A 22,512-nucleotide genomic window follows, 5' to 3' on the forward strand; every position below is an offset into this window, starting at 1 on the left:
CATAAATTCATGCCCTGACGTGACCAACCAACACATTCTCATCCCAGAGCGTCATATACAGTCCAGCTCTGTCAAAGTGTTGCCTCAACAGATGCACAAGGTATGTTTCTGTGTGTGAAAGACAAGCATTCAATTGACTCCAATGTAAACCCACTGCCACTGGCAGCACTTTTAGACACCCAGAGCAGAGAAGGGGTCAAATAAGCATCAGAGATTGAAGTTAGGGTTTTGGGGCTAGGATAGGACTAAGGTTAGGGTTGGGATAAAAATCCAGGTTAGGCTTATGGCATGTTTCCACCGGCTCGGCACGCCACGCCACGGCACGGCACAGTTAAGTTTCCACTAGCATAGTTCCAGGTACTAAGATTGAACAATCCTAAAAACGTGGGTTAATCTCCAACAATTACCAGGAAAATTTCTAACCTCTCAATATTTAACAGAGGAGTCTGGTGTGTTTAGCGACAGCACTGCTGATCACAAACCCTGCTGCTGTATTTCAGTCCAGTGTCAGACGAAGTCTGTGCTCCAGTCATGGACGAAGTACTGAACAAATTAGTTAACTGATTAATTAACTGATTCTAACGACTGCTTTACAAGTCACTAGTCACTCGTTTGTGTGTGTGTCGCGTGTAAAACAAAATCACGACTCCGCCCACGTTGAGTAGGTACTATTTTTGTTGTGGAAAACCAACCTATACTGTGGCGTGGCGTGGAGAGCTGGGACCATAGTGGACATCACACTCTTATGTGAGCGTCTAAATGTGCATCTCGTTCAGATGCAGATGGATACCTAGTGTGTCTGTAAGGCGACGCTGAGGGACAGTGACAGTATCTGCTGCTCTCTGAATGAGAACGGGCTGGACTGACAGACTACACGATGGTATCCGACCAATCATATGATGTGTTGTTGTTAGGGGGATGAGGGGCTGGACCATGGGGCGGGGTTAAACGATCGTAGAAGATTGTACGACAGGTATAGCCAAAAATGTAACCTTCTAGCTAGAGGTAGTAAGAGGATATACTGAATAAAAACACTGCAATTTAATCACAAAAAGGACATTTTTCTACGTCCTGCATATAAGTCAAGAACAAGATACTGCTTTGATTTTTCCAACATTAGGTTTTCTTGCATTTTACATACAGTATACAATATAAAAAGGGCTCTGCCCTTGTCATTAGTTTTTAAAGCAACACAGTGATGAATGAGCACAGAGATGAAGATGAAGAATGATCAATGTATTGGCCGTGGCCATTTTCTCTCTTTGGCAAAAGATTAAAAATGACCTACCTTGACCCTTAAAACTTGATAAAATGCCCATCTACATACTGACCGTCATTAGTCATTAGTGCAGAGAGAAGTGTGAGAAAGAGCGTAACCCTGAGGGAGACAGAGCAAAAGACATCCGTCAGTAAGAAAAGTCATTTACAGGACAAGCTCAGCCACCATGTGAGGCTGGGGCTGGGGGAGAGAGCTGCAGAGGAGCTTCACTTCACAAATCTTCACACTTCAGACTTCTCTTCTCAAGGCACTTATAAAACATCAAAATCAAATTAGTTACAGCCGACAGCTTTGTTTCAGCAAAAGTAATACATTTCAAGTCGACTGAGGGAGTGGAATTGCTTGAAATGTAGATTATTTGATGTTTTATGCCCCTTTTTATTATAGTATTTCACCCTTTAAGTCTTTTACCCTATATATAGCATCTTGTACCCTTTGTTTTGTTGGTCTCATATTAAATATGATAGTAACAACTGAGCTTGGAGGATGTTGTTTTTGTGCATCTAAGATTTTCATCTGCAGGTTTTGAAAATGTAAGTCAGTGTGTGGGTCAGGCACTTTCCACAAAACTTTCCCCTCCGTTTAAAAACAGGAATAAGATTTTAATACGACGACAAAACAAACAATACATCTATTCTGTTTGCCACGCAGTTATGTAAATTGTTGTGTGTTTTAATTTGACTTTACTGAAAAGCAATTCCCGAGTCATCCAGCGAGCCATGTGTAATGGACATGGAAAGCCATCTTCAGAGGGCTAATGCAACCCAACGACATCTTTAATGACATAATGCAAACCAATGCCGTCTTTGATTAAATAATGCAAATGTAATGTTTTGTTCTGTAATAGAATAATGTAACATAAATAAGTTACTTAATGGAATCACGGGAGCAGCAGTAATCACTTCTCTGATGAGATAATGCTGACCAAAGGAGGAAAATACCCTGGTAATGGCCGAGGATGGCGGACAATGCAGGACCATGAGAGCTTAAATGAGGTCGCCTCTGTTTCCCCTCTGTTTTTGTCACTGTCGTTCTATTAGTCTCCATCTGTCACATTTCAGTCTGTCTGTCTGTCTGTCTGTCTCACTCACTCACTCACTCACTCACTCACTGTTTGTCTTTCCCTTTCACAGCCCCTCCCCTTTACTCCATCCTTCACCTAAAAGCTGCAGAGCTCGAAAATATTCTCGACAGTAATTTTTAGAGAGAGAAAAAAAGTTGGATTCTTCCAACTAAGTTTTAAAGTGTTATGTGCATGTGGAGACACACACACACACACACACACACACACATGGACTTTCTCTCTCTCACACACACACTCACACACACATACAGGCCTCCACTCAAGGTCATGTCACAGATTGAATGTTCTCTACTTTTAAAGATAAATCAATCTTCCATTAATGGAGATGGTGAGTGTGTGTGCGTGTGTGTGTGCGCGCATGTGTGTGTGTGTGTGTGTGTGTGTGTGTGTGTGAAGAAGCAAGTAAAATCCTACATTATTACATCTGTAAATGTCAGTGAGTGTGGGCTAAAGACACACTGCTGTATTAAAAGCTATGACTGAAATGTGTGTGTGTGTGTTCAGACACTCAGATTGCTGATCAATAGTTTTGATTGTATGTCCCATTAGCCATCGGAAGCAACAGAGACAGCATCACTCCACATGACAAACACACACACGCGCAGACACACACAGATCTCCATGACATCAAAAGGAAGTTTTGTTTCCTTACATTCATAAATCATTCCCTGCACACTTACTGACTTTAACTCCTTCTTCAGTGACCAATAACCTACATGTAAGCCTAAACCTAACTTTACCATAACCTTAAAATATGTTTTCACCTCAAAATGTAATAAATTGCACTGTGGAAAATGTTCCTTTTTGTCCTCATTAGGACAACATGTCAAAATAAAGCGACCGTCAAAACAGAACTTGGTCCCCACAGGTTCAGGAATTCGTCAAACACACACAGATGTACACAGTACAGTTAATTACACCATATATGTATACTTTACAAAGTATACTGGTTATGACTGCGTATCACTACTGTTTTTAATTAGGTTTTAATGACCTGAGTCATGAATAATAATTATGCAAACAAGATATAACAGGCAGGTACTTTTCTCTAAAGGATAATTAGCAACTCTGTAAATGTTAATCAAGCTCACAATTATTTCACAATTACTTTGTTTCTGTAAAATATGCAACTATAACATGACAGTAATACAGTATGGCCTGTAGCTGATAACCTGGTATTTACATCAGCATCAGCGCCATGAATCTATAAGTCACCACTTTACAGTAAAACTTCCTTTAACGATCAACAAATACGTGAAGGTGATCATCTTTTGTCTTTGATTGGTTTAGTTTTATGAGGAAATGTACCACTTTATTATGCTTGAGGACTTTTATGATGAAGGGCCTTAACTTACAAAGGTTGTGGGAATGAATTACGGGTACACAAACCCATAATAGTAACAGTTTTACAACAGTGTTTAATCCTGGAATATGGCGGCAAACACGGAGGTCTAAAGTAGCCTCTTTCTAAAAATACAAGTGACTAAAACGTTCACTGAATATAGAAAAATGTAATACAATGCTATGTTTTGTGGTTCTTGAGGTTTATTTCAATACAAGTTTGAGAAAGAGGGGGAAAAAGTTTCAACTTTGAAACAACTCTACTTTAAGCGGACGAGTTTTTGGAGCCTAATCAATATCTCAGCTTTTAAGTGCTTCCAGTTGTTCTCTTCACTTTCTATTACCTGGAGATTGTCTTTCATTATTTCATGCAAGGATCATTATTTCTTGAATATATATTGTGGATGTTTATTGTCATGTGTCTTAAAATAACTTGTGCCGCTCTTCTAAAACAAAAATCCCAAACTGAGAATAAAGAGCGTCGACAAATCAAAGAGGCATCAATGACGCACAGTGCAGCATGTAAGATTTCTCTCTCATTCACTTCCTTCCTTTCTCTCCATCTCTCTCCATCTAGGAGGAAGGAGACTCCAGTTTCTACTGCGAGCTGTGCAATAAGCAGTACGTGAGACACCAGCAGTTTGACAACCACATCAACTCCTACGACCACCACCACAAGCAGGTGAGTCACGCCACCTTGACAGGACACCCGGCCGTCTGGATCCCCGTGTAACACACACCTTAGACCCTGCTGACCAATGTCACACACTCTGGATTCTATTACGCAGCACAAGCAAACACACAAAGACACACAAACATAGGCTCTTATCTGATGACTAATACTGAAGGACTGCAAAATGCACAACATCTTAGAATGGAGTTTGCTTTTTGGACGTCACACAACCAAGGTAACGCCATTTGAGCAGGCAACAACGCCGTTCACGTCCATAGGCATATATACAGTTTTTACTGTATAATATTAGCAGGTACATGTGTTGTGTGATATATTATGTCATCTCTTCACCGGCTGTTTTCATAAAAACTAAAGGTGTGGTTAGTTGTTGTGCATGAGGATGCTGAAGCAGTTGCGGTTGAAGGTTTCCAGGATCGCCAAAGTGTAGAAGAAGTGAGTGATAGGCAGTGTTGTAATGTAACGAAGTACAAATACTTTGTTACAGTAGAGTAACACACATGTGAAAAGTAGAATTTTCACATATCTGTACTTTAATTTGTTATTTACATTTCAACCTTTACTTTTACTACACTACATTTCCCCTAACCATCTTTGTTACTCGTAACTACAAAATAAAAGCTGAGTTGTCGCTAGTTGTTTTTAGCCGCTCAGCTGTTAACCCTCATTCTACTCCTCCGAATGCAATCACATCGCAATAAAATCATGTAAAATAAACAAGATATGTAAGTGAATTAGCGCTTGTTTTTAACAGCGCTGGAGTTAGCATCCAGATTCACAGCTCTTAAGTACAGTAAATGTCAGGTACTTTAAGACATTTACGTAAGTAATATTCTGAAAGGTGACTTTAACTTCTACCAAAGTCATTTTCTGGTAAGATACTTGTACTTTTTGCTCAAGTATCATTTTCAAGTACTTTATATGAGACTGGTGATAGGAACCACAGACAACGGATTCCTCCTGTAGAGGGATCACGTCATATCAGCTACTGTCGTTACATCCAGATTTGCAGCTTCCCAGTTGGCAGTTAAGGGTAAACTTAAGGGTCTTAAGTAGTCTTACTCTACTTTGAGACATACTCTGACATCAATAAAACCTTCATTTAATTTGACAAGGTAAGGGGCACGATTGTTGGGAGTTAATTTTCCTTCAAGTTCCCCCTAAACTGCCGAGCTGTGAATCTGGATGCCAACTTCAGCGCTGCTACAAACTCCAGCGCTAATTATCTTACATATCTTAAATCTACATATCTGAGGGAAAGTTTTTCCGAAAGGTGAAGTTGTGTAATGCTGCAGGTCTGGAATAATGTCCTGTTTCCATACTTGTGAAAAGCACCTGGGGTTATTGTAAGGATCAGATATATTATTCAGTCTGTCAGGTTCTGTGATATATTGCTCCAAATCTGTGGATTTAAAGTACACGGTACATTTTTTCAGGTACCAGTAAGTGATAGTTGGGCCAAAGAAGGGTCAAACTGGTCTTTATCGACTATGAGATAAACTTTTTGGGTTTTTTTTTGTGTCCACACATGCACAGACAGACTACACACACTGGGTTGAGGGGAAAAGCGTTAATCTATTGTCTTTGTTTTGATTTTTTAATTTAATGCATGAATTAATTCAGTAAAGCTGCAGCAAAGTCAGTCATCTCAGACCCCCAAGGTTTTGGTTACTTAATAACAATGCAAAACCCCACAAGTGCCTCGGTTTAAAACAACTCTGGCTTCTTTTCTTCAAGCGTTTGGTCAAAACAGCGTGTGAATGATCCCTGCCGTATCTGGAGTAATGCCCTTCAATGATGGGCTAATTTGATAGTGATAGAAAGGATGTAATGTGGTTGTAAGTAATCTAAAATCTTTGATTGAGCTTTGATGGCATAATTACTTTTAATTTGAATTTGTTAAATATAGACCACAAGGAAGCCTCATATACAAAGATATTGTGTCATATTATTTGGATCGTGAGCCAAATGAGGTGAAGGGGACAGCTTATAAAATCATCTCTTTCACTCTGAGTTTGCTGCAAATGAAATCAATTTCCTTTAGGCAGTTTTGGATTTTTATGATTTTTGCATCAATGTGATTAAGCGTCATGACGAATTTACCAGATTTCTCAAATTGAAATATTTCTCTCTTGCTTTAGCCGTCAAACTCATATAGATTACTCACATAGATTATGCATCAAATTATTTTATATGTATATATATATATATATATATATATATATATATACACACATACATATATATATTTTATATCTCTTACTATTTTTATTTGAAGCAAACATTCAGTTAAAAAAATGTTTTGGCATACTTGATTTGGCAGAGATTAGTTCTTCCTGATGTGGCTCCCCTGTTGCTGGGGTTAATTTAGAACAGAGGTCTCAAACTTGCGGCCCGTGGGCCAAATGCAGCTCCCCAATCAATTCTACCCGGCCCACCACTGGATATTATGAGTTATTTGTGTGTTTTTGTTATTTATAGAATCATTGTGCCTAATCAACATATATTTTTATGGTGAACAATGTATCGTTCCATATCAAAACAAACCCATCTTTTTCACTTATTTTGAAATTCTGTGAAATATCATCATGAATATCATCACTGCAATATCATGATATAATTTTGAGCTTATATCTCCGTCTGCTAACAATATAACTTTAATTTTCTTTTCTTTTTTGCTTGACCTTTTGACCAGACTAGATGCTCACTGCCCCCCAGATCATTGGAGTTTGAGACCCCTGATTTAGAGTGTCAATGAGCAATGGGGATTGGGTATCTCCTATCCCTTGACCTGGCAGGGACTCGAACTGGCAACACACTGGTCACAAGCCAAGTTCTGTTTCCGCTTGTCTATAGGCTGCCCAGTTTAAAAAACAAACAAATCCTCTCTTCTCTTTTCAGTCTAAAATCTAAACAGAGAGGAACATACATGGAGGAGGGAGAGCGAGAGAACGTGCAGCTGTTTGGGTCTCTGCAAAATTATAGGTGCTGAGAGGAAAGCGTTCGCTGCAATTATCATTTGTTCACTTGAAAGCGATGAAAGAGATGTAATATCTCTCACGGTTAGTTGTGTCAGAATTATTAGGTTTACTTGACGGCGCAAAGCATTTAGGGTGTATTGTTTGAGGCTGCAACTGTAGCAGGAAATAGATGTTCTGATGGTGCCGTTCTCCACACACACACACACACACACACGCACACACACACACACACACACACACACGCACACACACACACAGTGCTATCAACTTTCTGGTTCACTGTCAGCCATGGCCACATTTCCTTTTGGAACTGAATGAGTGGTTTGCACAGAGGCTACATCACCAGTCTATACTGCTGTGAGAGTACGTGCTGGTGAACGGATGGCGACCGGCAGGGACATACAGTAAATGACTCTACAGCATCTACACTGAGGATAAAGCGGGAAACAATGGATGTTTGCGTGGTGTCGTCCACCAAAACTGTTGGGAAAATGGCGAAAATGCAACCAGATTTGCAAAGTTCTGCTTTAATATTAGCTTAATATTAGCTATGAGCTTAAAATCACTTTTTAAAAAAAACAACTCAGACCAGAATATTTTGTGTAGCTATGGACTTCAGCAGATAAAGACATTTATAAAATAAAGCAACACTATGCATGTTTTTTTAGTAAACGATTCTAAATGATTTTGATGGATCACTGACGTGTAATATGGAGGTGGGAGACTCTTTCAACCCCACTGTCATTCAAACTTGTCATTTTGACGTTAAAACTGATCGCTGGTACGAATGATGAAAGGAAAACGATATCATCCTCGTTTACAGTGGTTCCCATAAGCCTTGTTTCACTGTCTTATTCTCTCGGCTACCAGGAAAAATTACATCTTAATTTATGAACTTTGGCATTTTTTTTTTTATGATAAAAAAACTGTTTAGAATAGTGTTCACCCAGTGTCACCCTGCAGTTGTGATACACGAGGAGATTGCTTTTCACAAATGACTAGACCCAGCAAGTTGAAGAAACATCCACACTCTTCTTTATTTGTCATCCACACCAGCCCGATGGATAAATCTACAAACACTGCTGGCTGTGTGTTTTTATTTGAATACTCCAGAGTACAGACGGGCAAAAAGTGAGACACTGGGAAACAATTACAGTTGTCTGCATTCACTTTCTGATTGTTTCACATCAGTACTACTCTCTGAACGTCAGGGGAGAGAGTCAACTTCCTGTTTACACCAACACACTCATGCCCAGTGTATCTTATAGACGCAGATTTCTTTACTTTGATGCTCCTCTGGATGCAAATCTTTTTTATTTCAAGTGGAAGTGGGAGACGTACAGTGAAGTATCTGATCCAAGGTAAACATAAAACATCAAATAAACATGAAAACAAGAGTGTACACAGTGTGTTTACTCTGTGCTTGCAAATGAATGTCTATCTGCATCTAAGGGTCAGTGGAAAAGACGCTGACGTCGTCTAAATCCTAAATCAGCTTTCCCTGCAGTGAGACGAGAATTAAAAGATTCCAATGTAAACAAGACATGTTCATGTCTCCAGTTTTATTCTACAGGACGTTCAGACTCCTCACTAACACCAGGGAAACACATTACACCAGTCTTTAAATCACTGCACTGGCTTCCTGTGTGTGTGTGTGTCAAAGGATGGACTTTAAAATCATATTACTTGTCTATAAAGCAGTAAATGGTCTGAGGCTGTAGCACATCTCTGATCTACTTGTACGTTATGAAGCTTCCAGATGCCTCAGGTCATCTGGGACACGTTTGCTCCGTGTTCCCAGAATCAACACCCAGCTTTCATATTCACACATGTGGTGTAAGGTAGAGGCGTTTTAAGAAATCTAATATTAAAACTAATCAGGACTAAATAAAAAATTGTATTAAATTGTAGTTTGCCGCAGATGAATATGTAGAAATTTTAATCTTCCACTTTTCTTGTTTTTATTGTCTTTTTTACATGCAATTTTAATGCAATCTAATTGTTATTTTAATCGTCCTCTGTATCCACTTTGACTTCCTTGTTTTTATTGTCTTTTATTTTTAATCTCTTACATTTCAAGGCCTTTGTCTGAATGTTGCTATAGAAATAACCCGGCCTCGCTTTAGTTTCTTTTTTTTTTCCTCCGTAAAAACAGCTCCACGACCAGAACCACACAACATGTAGCAGTAAGTTTATATTAAAATTAGTGAAGCAATTAAATCTGCTATGTAGGAGGGAGGTCCTTTCCAGTGTTTATGCCCGAGGGCATGTTGTCTTATTATCAGTCCATGTTCTTGATGATATTAGTATCTCAACAATCGAAAATGACATACTGAAGTAGGTCCCAGTTTGCATTGTGCGTGTGTTTCTTTTGCAAATAACAGAATGAGTATCTCTTATTTAAAGCAAAATAAACATGTGACTTTTCATCTTTGTCCACATTGGGGTTCATATTCTTTTCCACCACAGTAAATACAAAACTGTAGATGCTAAAGTGTGTGATTCACCTCTGCTTGGACGCTTGGCCACTAAATGTTTCTGGGGAAACTGTGTGACATTTTGACATTAACGCAGGCACAAAAGAGCTCACCTGTGAATATCAGACTGCCTGAGCACTGTTCCACTGCTGAAGCTGCTGAATGCCACAGTACAAGCTGAGAAACTCTAATGTAAAGGCGACTGTAGGAAAATAATATACAAAGCATTGGCTGATGTCTGAATTTGCCGGAACTAAATACTGTCTGACGATTTTGTTCAACTCAATGTTATCTGTCTCTAAATATTTATCCCAAAGGGTCATAAAGGTGAAGTAAGGACACAGATTATTCAGTGTTTGATTTGAAATAAAGGTCCTGAGACAGCACAGTCTGTTTGTGTGTGTAAGCAGACATTTGAACACTTTGTTGAGCTCAGAGTTTACAGCTCTTGCTTTGAAAGTGTCATAATGCTGTCGATTCAACACCGTGGTTATTTTTGAAGTCACAGCAGTGGCTGTTGTTGGGTTAAACTGCAGTTTAAGGTGAGGTTTCCTGTCATTTCTGTCCACACTGTACGTATGTATTAGAAGTGCTGAGGCTACACACACACACACACACGCACACGCTGTCTCTTTGTCCCTCTGTGTTTTATCTGTCTGTCTATTTTAGTCTGTTTATCTATTTGTTGGTTTCCCTGGCCGCCTCGCTGTCTGTCTGTCACACTGTCTATTGTCATCGGTCTGTGTGTGATGTGAACCCACCGGGACGTTATTATTAACATTATTTGTGACACACACACACACACACACAGGCAATATCAGTATCTCTGGTTTACAGACAGCTTGCAGACAGAGCTCAGTAAGTGAATTAAGTTGCTCTGGCCTGTACTAAAACTGACACTGACTGCCTTAGTAAGCACATATACTGTAAACGCACACACACACACACACACACACACACACAGAGGTTTGCACAGCTACTCTTCTCAGGACACTGCATTGACTTCCATTCATTTACACAGCGTTATCCCTCACCTTAACCATAACTTGGGACTCAAACTGGCTTAGAAGCTCTAACTCCTGGGCTTTGACTCAGAAATAATATTAGACACAGTAGACGGAGGCAACAGTGAGAAAAGTTGTTTTGTCTGTGATGTAATAGGTCAACCTGGAACAAGCTGAAAGGGGACATATCTGACACCCATCATTCAATAAAGTGACTCCCTGCTAGTGATTGTCGTCCAAAAAAATCAACTGTGCAACAACATGTACTGCCTCTATGCTCAGCTTGTCGTATTTTATGAATGTTGACCGTTGAATCCATTTTAACCAATTATTCCTACTGTACTAATACTCGCAGAGGCTGAAGGAGCTAAAACAGAGGGAGTTTTACAGAGCGCTGGCCTGCAGGAGACAGAGGAGGCGCAGGGAGGAGAAGAAAGCGGAGCAAGTGCTGAGGAAGCTTCATCGACACCAGGAGAGGAGGACAGGAGAGTGGTGAGTAACCGCCATCACACCTAGAACATGCAACATCTGTACAGCTGTGTCGCACGCTGCTCAACGGTGTTGCGTTCACGAGCTGCAACAACTGATAAACAAACACAGATCTGTGGAAACAGCTGATGTGTGTTTGGCTGTTTGTAGCCGAAAGCGTGTGATGGTGAGTGTTTTGTCTGGCGAGCTACCAAAGAGAGATTTTTTTTAATTTAATAATATATATATATATATATATATATACAGTACGATAGCATATGAATGCACAATTTGAGCTCAGGGCTTCAACTCACAACCTGACGAGGCCCACGCAACGAGAGTGTGTACAAGTCTCCGCCAGAAAATAGTCCCTGCAGACACACTCCGACATCAACAACGTCTAAACCAATGCACTCATGTGAGAATATTAATGTGGGTTTACTTTGTCAATGTGGGCCTACGCACGTTTAATAACACTTGATGTGCTGACTGACATGTTTTCTTCACAGGATTGAATGTAGGAGTAAAAATAACCGGGAGAAAATAGAATTTCTCTAACAAGCTCCCTGGTTACAACCAGTATTGGCACAGCAACCCAAAAAAATGCATCTCACTGCGCTTAATGTGGATTATCAGCATGGCTGTGAAGGGTTCCTGACCAATTATGTTGTGTGGCCGAAGACGCTCGCGGTATTCAAAGTCTTGTCGCTGCCATTTTCGCTGTTGCTGCCATTTCAGGACTTGCAACAACGCTGTCTGGCTCCTGGCACAAAGGGAGGGAGAGGGAAAGCATGGTCAAATTGATTTTCAGCTGGATTTCAGCCGCATTCGCATCTCACCAACTCCACCACCCGTCTCCCCATTTCCTCGACTTCCCTTCTCATTTGTTTCCTCTTCTTTCCTTGTCTATTGTTGTTTTCCTCACCACTTACCTACTTTCCTCCCTCCTTCCCTCCTCGTTTGTTGATCATTTTCTCAGTTTCTTCTTTTGGACTCTTCACCACTTTTTTACTCTTCATTTCCATCATTTTTTTGATTCCTATGTATTGGTTTCCTCACTTTCCTCCCCCCTCTTTATTCATCAGATTTTTCCCCTTATTTTATGTTTCTCATCCTCAACTCAACTCTTGCCCTATTTCCTCCTCTAATATTCCTTCCCTTTCCTCCCTTGTCCCACTCTCCTCTGTCCTTTTCCTTCATCTGTATTCCCTTCTGTATTCTCTTCTTTTTGTTAGTTTACGCTTCTTTTCACTCCTTTCTTTCAACCTTCTTTATTGTTTTTACTCTGCTGCTCGTCTCCTCCGTCCTCTCCCCCATTCCCCTCCTCTTCTGCTCTCCTCCTGTTCCCTTTCATCTTCTCCTCTTCTTCTCTCACCTTCCGTTCCTTGTATCATTTCCCCTTCTCCTACTCCTCCTCCCGCTTTCCTTTCTTTTGTTCATCTTCTCCTCCTATCCTCCTGACATTTTTTTTCCCTTCCTCCTCTGATCCAAAGTGATCTGGATTTTCATTGAAATGGGTCAATAAAGGGATTTTGAAAACCAAAACCTCTCCTCTCTTCTCGTCTGCTCCACTCAGCGCTCCAGGTTCTGGTCCCATGTTCAGATCCACCACAGTGGCGGTCGATCCAGCGATCCAGACCAGACCAGACTTTGAGCAGAACTGGGACGACATCCACAGAAGCAGCGCCACGCTGGGAACAAGTGAGGCCTCTTATGTGCTTCAAAGCTGCATGCACAGAACTGCTTAAATAGTTTATGAGTATGTGTTTGGTTTTGGTGATGAGGATATCGCTCTTCATATTAAGAGATTAAACACACAGTTGTCTGCTGCAGTAACGCTGAAATATCATTATCGACAGTTGACTTCACAGAAGAGAATTAATGATGATGGTCGGGGGAAGAGTCTGAGCACAAAATAACAGGAACATGTTCTGGGCAATTATACACAGTAGCAGAAGTGGTAAAAGCTGAATATCGCGCAGAAATCAATGGATTTCAAATGAAACTGCCGGAACAGTGGATTAGTCCACAGCTCCTGTGTGGAGTTTAACTTAAGTGAACTTTGACACATAAATTCCCGCCATTGACCAGCCCAGAACGGTTCTGACAGCGCTGACCTTTGAGGAGAGAGCTGAATAGAAGCTATTGTATAGTTGTGTCGCACTACCCGGGATTATGTAACCCTGTGGAGCTGCAGCATGGTTTGCACTCGTGAGACAGGAGTGGATGGTAAGAAATGAAAGAAAAAAAGATACATTCCCTTAAATGTAAAGCTGTGCAATTTTTTAGGCTTCAAAATCCTTTTAGTGAGTCATTGTAACATGAAGAAGTGAATCACTTTCATCTCCACCTTAAACCTGTCTTTGCTCTAAGGTAATTTGGTGAGTTCAAAAGTTAAAAACACCCAGAAGTTGATCAAAATGTCATCATCATGCTGTGTTTGCTGCTATGACAGCATGTCCAGGAAAAGTTAGATATTGTTGCTTTAAGAGGGCTTTCCAGTCATCTGTTAAAGGATTAGAGCACACGCTGCATATACAGTAGCTGCTCTGACCACATCTTAATTCATGAATACAGTAAAGGAAGGAAAAACTCAGTAATGTTGAAGTAGATGACTAGATGGTAGATTCTCACAGCAAATCACAACACTGCACGGCAGAAGTCATTTCTACTAATGAGAACAAACTCCCCCTTATACTCACATCTCCAAGTGAAGAGAGGATACTGTAAGCATGGGGAATATAATTACAGCAGGACATTGATCATCATGTATGATTCATCCCTCTAGAGCTGCGGAGGTGGAAAATCCAGTGAATCAAAACATCTATAACATAATTTTCTACAGTATGCTCAGATTGCATGAAAGCTGCAGTGCATACTGTGATTATTTTGTTATTGATCGTTTTGGTCTTTGTGAACAGACATGATGTGTACTTCTGTGTACTTCTGTGTACTGTCAACTGTGTACTTCATCTAAAAAATGAGCTCTGTCAGGCAAAACTACTGAGGGAGGCTTTGTGTGTATACAGTGAGAAACACAGTCATGTGGAGTTGATGGTTTATGGTCCCAGCTTGACTCACCTCACCTCGCCACGGCACGACACGGCTTAGGTTGGTTTTCCACTAAATATTACTCAGCATGGGCTGAGTCATCACCGCACAGCTGCATGAAACTGCCCTGACTTTTTTTACATGCCATACACACAAACTAGTGACTTGTAAAGCAGTTGTTTTCAGTGTAACTGAATCATTAGAATCAGTTAATTAAAAAGATTTGTTAGTACTTCCTCTTTTGTGGTTTTGCGATGCTGCTCGCCAGTCGCGATCTGCAGTGTTGTCCCTAAATACACCAGACTCCTCTGTTAAATATTGAGATTTTAGACATTTCCCTGGTAATTGTTGGAGATTTACCCACGTTGTTAAGTCTTTTTAACGGATCTACAGTTCGGCCTAATTCTTATGTCAGACGTCTCTTCCTGTGACGTCACTCTGACCAGACAGTGGCCGGCAGTCTGGCGACGTCACGCATAGTATCGCCTCAGCTCGCTTGGAACCTCGCTAGAGCAGGTACTAAAAAAAGTACCAGGTAACAGGTACTATGCTAGTGGACAACGCAAAATAACCGTTATGTATAAATTTTAAAGTTATGCACTGCGGTTTTAACCTAACTTTTTGGCCAGTGGCGGAGCATGTTGACTGAAATGCATCAGCTCCTTGATATTTAATTATTATGCATTCAAATGTAGTTGGCTGAAATTAGCCAAATAATGACCAGGGTTTAAAAAAATCTGGCCACACACATTTAAAGGTGACATCGAACATATATGTTAGTTATGGAGGTCTACTTACATATATTAACTTGTTTTCATGGTTAAAAACCTCCTAATCGCTGCAAACGAGCCGATCAAAATATCTCCTCACTGACGCTCTCGTCAGCCGCGCCGTTTCAGACCAAAACCACACCCCCAGAACGTGGACTGTGTTGTGATTGGCCAGCCAACGAGAGCTTTCCCACTGTCCTGTGATTGGCCAGGTACCTGGAAGTGACGTAATAGATAGGCCAGCTCTCAGATACACAGCTCCCCCTCTGGCACGGTGGATGCTCTGCATCTCAGCAGCTACAACGAGAGTAGTTGTTCTTCTTCTGCGGTTGAATGCACGCAACCGGATGTGCCCGGACTAGTGCCCGCACCAGGAGGCGCTACGGTGGTGAGAGGAGTGTTGAGGTATACTGATGACATCATCAACATACGGAAGTGCCGATCTGCTTCGCAGAGCCCAGGAAAACAATAAAACCCTAGTTTCTCAGCAGTGGCTGAACTGTTTGTTCTGAAACTTTAGGGTTTCATAAACGAGGTAATGACGCAGATACACACACAAACGCAGCGTTAATTGGAGCTTCTGGTCTATGTCGCCTTTAAAAGCTTCTCACACAGTAAAAAAGTACAAATGAATCTTCGGACAATAGCCAACGGTCTCTGAGATTGTTCACTCAAAGACTGAAAATGAAAAATGTCGTTACTTATCATCCAACTTTGAGCCACTGTGTTCCAGCAGGACTGAGAGTCAGGTGGTGGAGCGGATTGGCCACTAATTGCACGATTGGCACTTCAGTCCACAGCTTCATGTTGCTACTGTTGCTATGTAATTGTGTGTGAATGGGTGAATGGGTGCAAATTGTCAAGTGCTTTGTATGCTGCTAAGTTCAAAAGGCACTTAAAGCTAAATGAAGTCCATTTACCTTTTTTGATGAGGATGTACAAAATAAAATTCACCGTGCCACTTTCTGATGTGTCTGCATTAGAATATTCACATTTATTGCTGCAGAGCCACTTTCATCACGAGATGTGTATTATTTCTACTTTGGAAAAGATTTCTTTGCCGACCAAAATGTGAAAGAGGAAACTGCGTTCAGTTTCCAGTAGTCATTATTTGGTCCATCCCATTTATATCAATGAGCGCAGGGTAAATATTAGAGACACCTCTCAGTATAATAGTGCAATTCTGCAGCACCACAACAACAAAATGACCATGAAGATGAATCAATACCTCTCTAAAACAAAAGCCGAACATTAAGTTAGGATTTAATACAGTGCTGTTTGCTTTAGTGTTAGTGAGATGTTCTAATACATGAATATACGGATGTCCCAATGACACTGGGAGAATATTCACCAGTTAAATGTGTTTGTGCTGTGATATCAGCTCCCTTTGGTGCATCTGGAGTGGATTTCATGATGTGAAATACATTTGTTTCTAAAAAACAATATCAAGAAATTTTACAGCAGCATCTTTAAACGATTAACTGCCAACCTGCTAGAAAATAAATCAAATTCTTGCTTGGTTTCCTTTTCTCCTTTTTAACTTGAATCCAGTGGAAACGTTTGAGACGTGGTTATTTTCCAGGGGCTAAATATACCATATTTTTGTTTATTTGAAGATTGATGATTCTTACCATCTGAAATTCTAAGATGTATCAAATGTCCTGGTGTGAGGAATTATGGATTACTTTTAAAAGTCTATACTGAATCATCTGCCACAGTTACGCACAGGCAGACAAAAGCCTCGCTGTATGTTGTGCTTTCAAAAGGAATTTGACATGTATAGGATAAAACCGTAATGTTAATTTTATTTGTGGTCCCATTTCTATATAAGTTTCACATTCATCTGGGTGCTTATGTTTTTCATAAGTCCATCCCACACCCATATATCACATTCTGATGTGTTAACAGCTACAAAAGAGTAATGATGAACAGACAGGATGTTGAATAAATGCATAAGGAGCTTACGGGATGGAAAGTCTTGAAAATGAATTCTATTCTTCCACGTGTATCCTCTCCTACTCCTGTCTTTATAGTCAGGTTAGCCAGATAATCCTGTTATGTCTTGCATGTGAATGTAATCAGTGTCAAGTGCTGTAATCCTTTCTGCTCTTCCCTTCATTTTAGAGTCTCAAACCCCACTGATTGGACCCTTCCTGCCCTTGGACCCTGCACTGGAAACCAGACTCCTGAGCAACACACAGTGGGTGTACAATCAAATGGACGCAAACAACACAGCAACTACGGCCGCTGCTGAGTCCTTCATCCTCAACAAGACTCATCTGAACCGCAGTGACCGGTCAGCCGCTGCCGCTACACCGAGCAACAACAACACGATGAACTCTTTAACCAATACAAGACACTTTCACAAGATCCCATGGGCTCGTCATCAATTAAGCAACGCCAATAACATCTCCGTGACCTCCACTAATGATGGCTGCATTTCCAACAAAACCCGCTTCAGTGCGAACCCCACCACCTCCACCTCCTGCTCAACTCTTGCTAACATGACAAGCAGCAGCAGCAGCAGCAGCACAGCAGTGCAGGGGGCATTAGATGTCCAATCTGTCCCTGGCCGAGTCCGTCCTGTGTCCTTCTCCTTGCCTAAAAGGACCTGTGTCCTCCTTCACCAATCAGCAGCAGTTTTCATCCAAGCTGGACGAGGCTCAGGATTGTCTACAAAGCCCGAAAGTATGATGGCCCAAAAGAGGAGCAAAGATCTTGGGGAGAAAGTTGGAAATGAGCCGCTCAGATCTGCAGACACCGATGTGGGAGCTGTGGATCACTTGGATAATAGAAACCGGGGTAGTGCTGAAGCCAGTGTATCCACTGACAGAGGAAATGGAGGATTCTCTGGGGCTGGAGCCCTGGTTTCTCTGTGTGACCGCAGAGTAGACAATTCTAATAAAAATGGAAATGGAGCCCAAATCAGCAGTGAAAGTGAGACTGGAGGAAATCTTCCTTTAGATAATGGGATACCAGGACAGATTTGTGACGGTGTAAGCACAACTGTGGCTCAAGCTTCCACATGCAGAGACGGTGAGGCTAAATCCACAAAAGATGTGGACAATCGGATAGAGTTAGAACCCACCCGAGAACTGACAGATCTGTTTTGTTCTGCTACAAATCAGCCAGAAGAATCTATTTCTGGTGTTTTAAATGAGACCAAAGAGTCTTCAGTTCAATCGCAGCCCAAAGAATCAAACCCCTCCCTGTCAAACTGCACAAAGGACCCGAGGTTTTTGGCCCTAAGTCGTCCCAAAGAGCCGTTTTATAGTGTCCTGAGCCGAGACGGCAGCAGGGTTCTTCTCTGGCCATCAGAGATGGTTAGCTACACCAAGACGTCACCATCCATATCCTACAGTGTCAACCCCCTCCTGCATGACTTCAGAGCACACAACAGGGCCAGGGAACGGGGTGAGGGCAAGAAAGGAGGGACGCAGGAAGGCATTGGGAGAATAAAGCCATCTGCGATCAAACAACCTGACTGCCAACAGAGGAACAATGATACAGCGGGAGGAGGGTGGGCAAAGATAGATGAAAGGGAGGAAGAGGATGAGGCAGGAAATCCTATTGAACCTGTAGCCTGTTGCAGCAGTGGCAACACAGCTCTGGATTGCTCCGGCTGCTACGATGCAAATGCTTTAGCATTAGTTCCCGTTTCTGCAGAATGTCACCTTGCACCAGCACCGGGCCTTCAAAAGAGTGCAGGGGGGCAGAGGAGGAGGAGGAGGAAGCGCAGGGGAGGGGTGAGGAGAGGAATGAGGAGGAGAGGGAGGAGAAAGAGAGCGGAGGAGACAGACAGAAAAGACCCAGAGAGAGGAAGACGGATAATCAACAGTCTTTCTGTGAATCACATGCTTGAAGGCAGAGGAGAAGAAAAGTTGAAAAGAGAGGGCACAGAGAAAGACCACAGAAGAGTAAAGGGGCTATTAAGTAATCTTGCAGCGCATCAGCTGGGAGGAGGGAAAGAAAAGAGGATGAGAAAAGAAGAAGGCAGGATAAGAGGAGATCAGACGGAGCAAGAGAGGGCAGGCAGAAATGACGAGAAGATAGGAGCGCTATTAAGTAATCTTCCTGTGAATCGGTGTAATCGGTGTAACCAGCTGTGTCTGCAGGTGAAAAGGGAGGCCAGCCCGCATCAATCCCAGCAATCAGCCTGTGGGTGGGACCAGGGGCTCAGAAAGCTCCTCTGCAGGGGTGCAGCATGTAACTCAGTGATTAGCCCTGTCCATGGGTCTGTTATAGAAACGACACGCCGCCGTGCAATTACACCCGACCCCGCTCTGAATGACAGACTGACAGAGGAGATACACATAAATACACAGGAAGAGGAGGAGGGAGGGCAGCCCGACGAGGAGCAGAGGTATCTGAGGAAGACGGAGATAAGAGCTGCTCAGGATGCTCAAGAAAATATGTGCAGACCCAGGATTAGCAGTGTTCCTCTCGTCTGTCAAGACGCAGCACGTGAGCAAGAAATTTGTCTTGTTCCTCCACCTCACAGGGAAACAGCGGGTGATCCTGCGATTAGCCTCATCCCTGCTCCCTTTAGAGAAACAGCATGTAGTCAAAGACAAACAATACCTGCAGGACACGGCAATCTCGTGTTAGGGCCAGCCCCACGCTGCTCTGCACAACAGTCAGACACCGAATCTAGAATAAGATCAGCCTGCGCAGACACAGCCCTCCCTGGAGATGTTATTTCAAAGGAAGTGATGTCAAAGAGCGCAGGAACAGCCTGCAAGAGGAAGAAGGAATTGCCGGAGGCTGAGGCAACGCCGAGGAAGAGACGGAAAAGGGGAAGGAGACAAGCGAGGAGAGTTGTCAAAAGTTTGAGGCCGACGCAGGAAAGAACATGTGTTGTTCTGTCCTCTGACCTCAGTGTAAGTGATACCTCTCATGTGGAGGATGTCACAGAGGAGCGGAAACTCAAGAGGAGCGAGGCTCAGACACTTTGGCACAAGTGCAACACAAGTGAGGGCAGCGCAGAGGAAAAAACAGTGGAGTGCCGGCGTCTCTGCGCGACAACACACGCCGCGGAGGAGGCGGCGGGTTGTGACATCACTGACAATGTGAATAACTACTGCAGCGGTGATGACAGTGAAGGCGGCGCGGGAGGCGAGGACAAGAAGAAGACACCCGATAGTGACTGTCACATCCCTAACACACAGAGTGACCGCGGTCAAGACGACAATCCCTGCTCCAAAGGCGACACTAACTCCACTGACACACATTTAGACACCAACAAAGAAGACGATGTGTCTGCAGTGGTGGAACCTGTGGACCTACTCTTCAATGCCTCCTGCAGCACTGAGGACACACATGACGGCCACTGTCGAAGTAAACCTGAGCACACAGTGAATGCAGCTCACGGCACAGCGACGTGTGACACCGACGGCTGTAACTGTACAACCAATGACACGCGTCATGCATGCGGCACACGTGGCCGCGGCGAGGACAAGAGTGACCTCCTGGACGCGGCGCGTGATTACAGTACCTGCAGTGACACAGCTCGCGTCAGCGGTCAGCGCGATGACCCCATCAGGAATCACACAGCTGACTGTGGCGTCGCCGATAACAACAATGCCAGAAAGGACGAGAAAGACGGCGCACTCACGAGTGCACAAGCAAAGCAGAGAGGTGCGGAGGAGGAGAAACAGATGGAGAGGATAAAGGTAAAGGAGGAGTGGGAGAAAGAGTGGGTGAGGAGGAAGGAGAGAGAAAAGGAAGAGAAAGAATGGGAGAGAAGGAAGGAGATAGATATTGAACACTTCTTCCCAGAGAAGAGGCCGCGTTTTCCCCACGCCTTCCCTCCTCCACAGTGCATCCCCCTCCACGCTCCTATCCTCCTCCCGGCGTCCCTGTCTCCCTCCTCTTCGTTCTCCTTCCGTCACACCTTCATCCAACATCACCTCTCCCTCCTCCCGCCGCCACCGCCGCACCTCCCGGTCCCATCATACCCTCAACTCCTTCCCTCTTTCTCTCCTCATCTCTGTCCCCTCACTCTTAATCCAGGTCCTGCGCCTCCTCCACCACCTCCTCCCGCTTTCTACACCTCTCCCCCCATCCCTCTCCTGGATGCTCCCAGTTCATATCCCATAGCAACAGCATTTCACCCAGTGCAGAGTCACCACGCACAGCTCTATCCCTCGCCACATCCAGCTGTCGTACCCTTACAGGTGTTGTTCTGACTCATTTTTGTTTTTCTTAAAGAAGAAAAAAGGACATTTTCCCATTTCCCGAGGAAGCAGTTGTGAGCTGGGAGAGAGCAGCTTTTATGTGTCATTACCTGCGTCCCCAAAGTGAGGATGAAATGCCAGGGTTAATGAGACTTAAGTAGAAAAACAAAACCTCTCAAAGCCATATCTCTGGCAACTCCCGAACACTCCGTGCGCAGATTCACTCATGTGTAAAAAAAAAAAAAAGACGAACTAATTATCTTCATCAGTCGCACGACCCGCTCAAAATGAGCCTCAGGTGTGCAGCCGACGGGATCGTGACAGGGACACACAGCTGGGCTCATTTCTCGTGGTAGAAATCAGTCGATGCTCCTGCTTTGCATTTTAAACCAATGATTTGCTTGCAAGGCATGTTGGAAATTTCATGGTTTGTGACTTTAAAGGACAAATCCACCCTTGTACACTCTCCGATATCTTTAGTCTGTGATAATAAATGCGTTTTGGAACTAAACTAATTCCTACAGTTGCCTCAAACATTTCAACCTACAAGCCTCTGTCGCTGCGAGAAAACAGAAAAAAAAGGTGCATTTTTAAAGCTACAAAAAAACAGAGATGCTGGAGTTTCCTGACCAGGATTTATTTCTTTATTCTTTATTGACGAGAAGCTTTAACAGAGATAAAACAATTATGAGTGGAGTTAGAGGCCGTTTGATTTTTTTTTTTTTCCCCCTCCTACAATTTTATTTAAATAAATACAGAAACACAAATGATGCACAAACTTGCTTTAACTTAAATAAACATTTATTAAAGAGCCACTTATGGTCTATCTCTTTAATCTGCCAATTGTGTCTAAACAACTGTGCATTTATATATTTTAAATATTAGAAATATCCGTATATTAAATAATGTATAAACTTAATATTCATTGCAAGAAACAGGCAAAGAAAAACTAAACTTTGTAAAGTATTGGGAGTTATTTGGTGGAAAAAACATTTTAGTGCATTTACTAAGTAAAAGCACTAAAATGTTTAAACTGAGAACAAAATAAAATAAAATGAAATACATTTTCTAAAATTGCCTGATGAATTAGATCACAATAGTTTAGTATAAAATTGATTAAGTGTAGTTTTACACTGCACATTGTCATAAGTTACATTTTATTTACAAATTCAGACTTTATTGTGCAAATA

The 22,512-nt window shown here is 42.3% G+C and overlaps 1 protein-coding gene across 1 annotated transcript in view; it reads left to right on the plus strand.

Moving 5' to 3' along the window:
* The window catches only part of LOC131474282 (uncharacterized), a 67,039-nt gene extending 45,672 nt beyond the window's left edge, over positions 1 to 21,367 (plus strand). Inside the window, exons 2-5 of the mRNA XM_058652073.1 lie at positions 4,282 to 4,386; positions 11,213 to 11,349; positions 12,902 to 13,026; positions 17,271 to 21,367. Of these exons, the coding sequence (XP_058508056.1) occupies positions 4,282 to 4,386; positions 11,213 to 11,349; positions 12,902 to 13,026; positions 17,271 to 21,334 (4,431 nt within the window). The 3' untranslated portion in view covers positions 21,335 to 21,367. The remainder of the gene's footprint in view (positions 1 to 4,281; positions 4,387 to 11,212; positions 11,350 to 12,901; positions 13,027 to 17,270) is intronic.
* Positions 21,368 to 22,512: the final 1,145 nt, after the last annotated feature.

Source organism: Solea solea, chromosome 15 (genome assembly GCF_958295425.1).
Source record: "Solea solea chromosome 15, fSolSol10.1, whole genome shotgun sequence".
In the NCBI taxonomy this organism is placed as follows: domain Eukaryota; kingdom Metazoa; phylum Chordata; class Actinopteri; order Pleuronectiformes; family Soleidae; genus Solea; species Solea solea.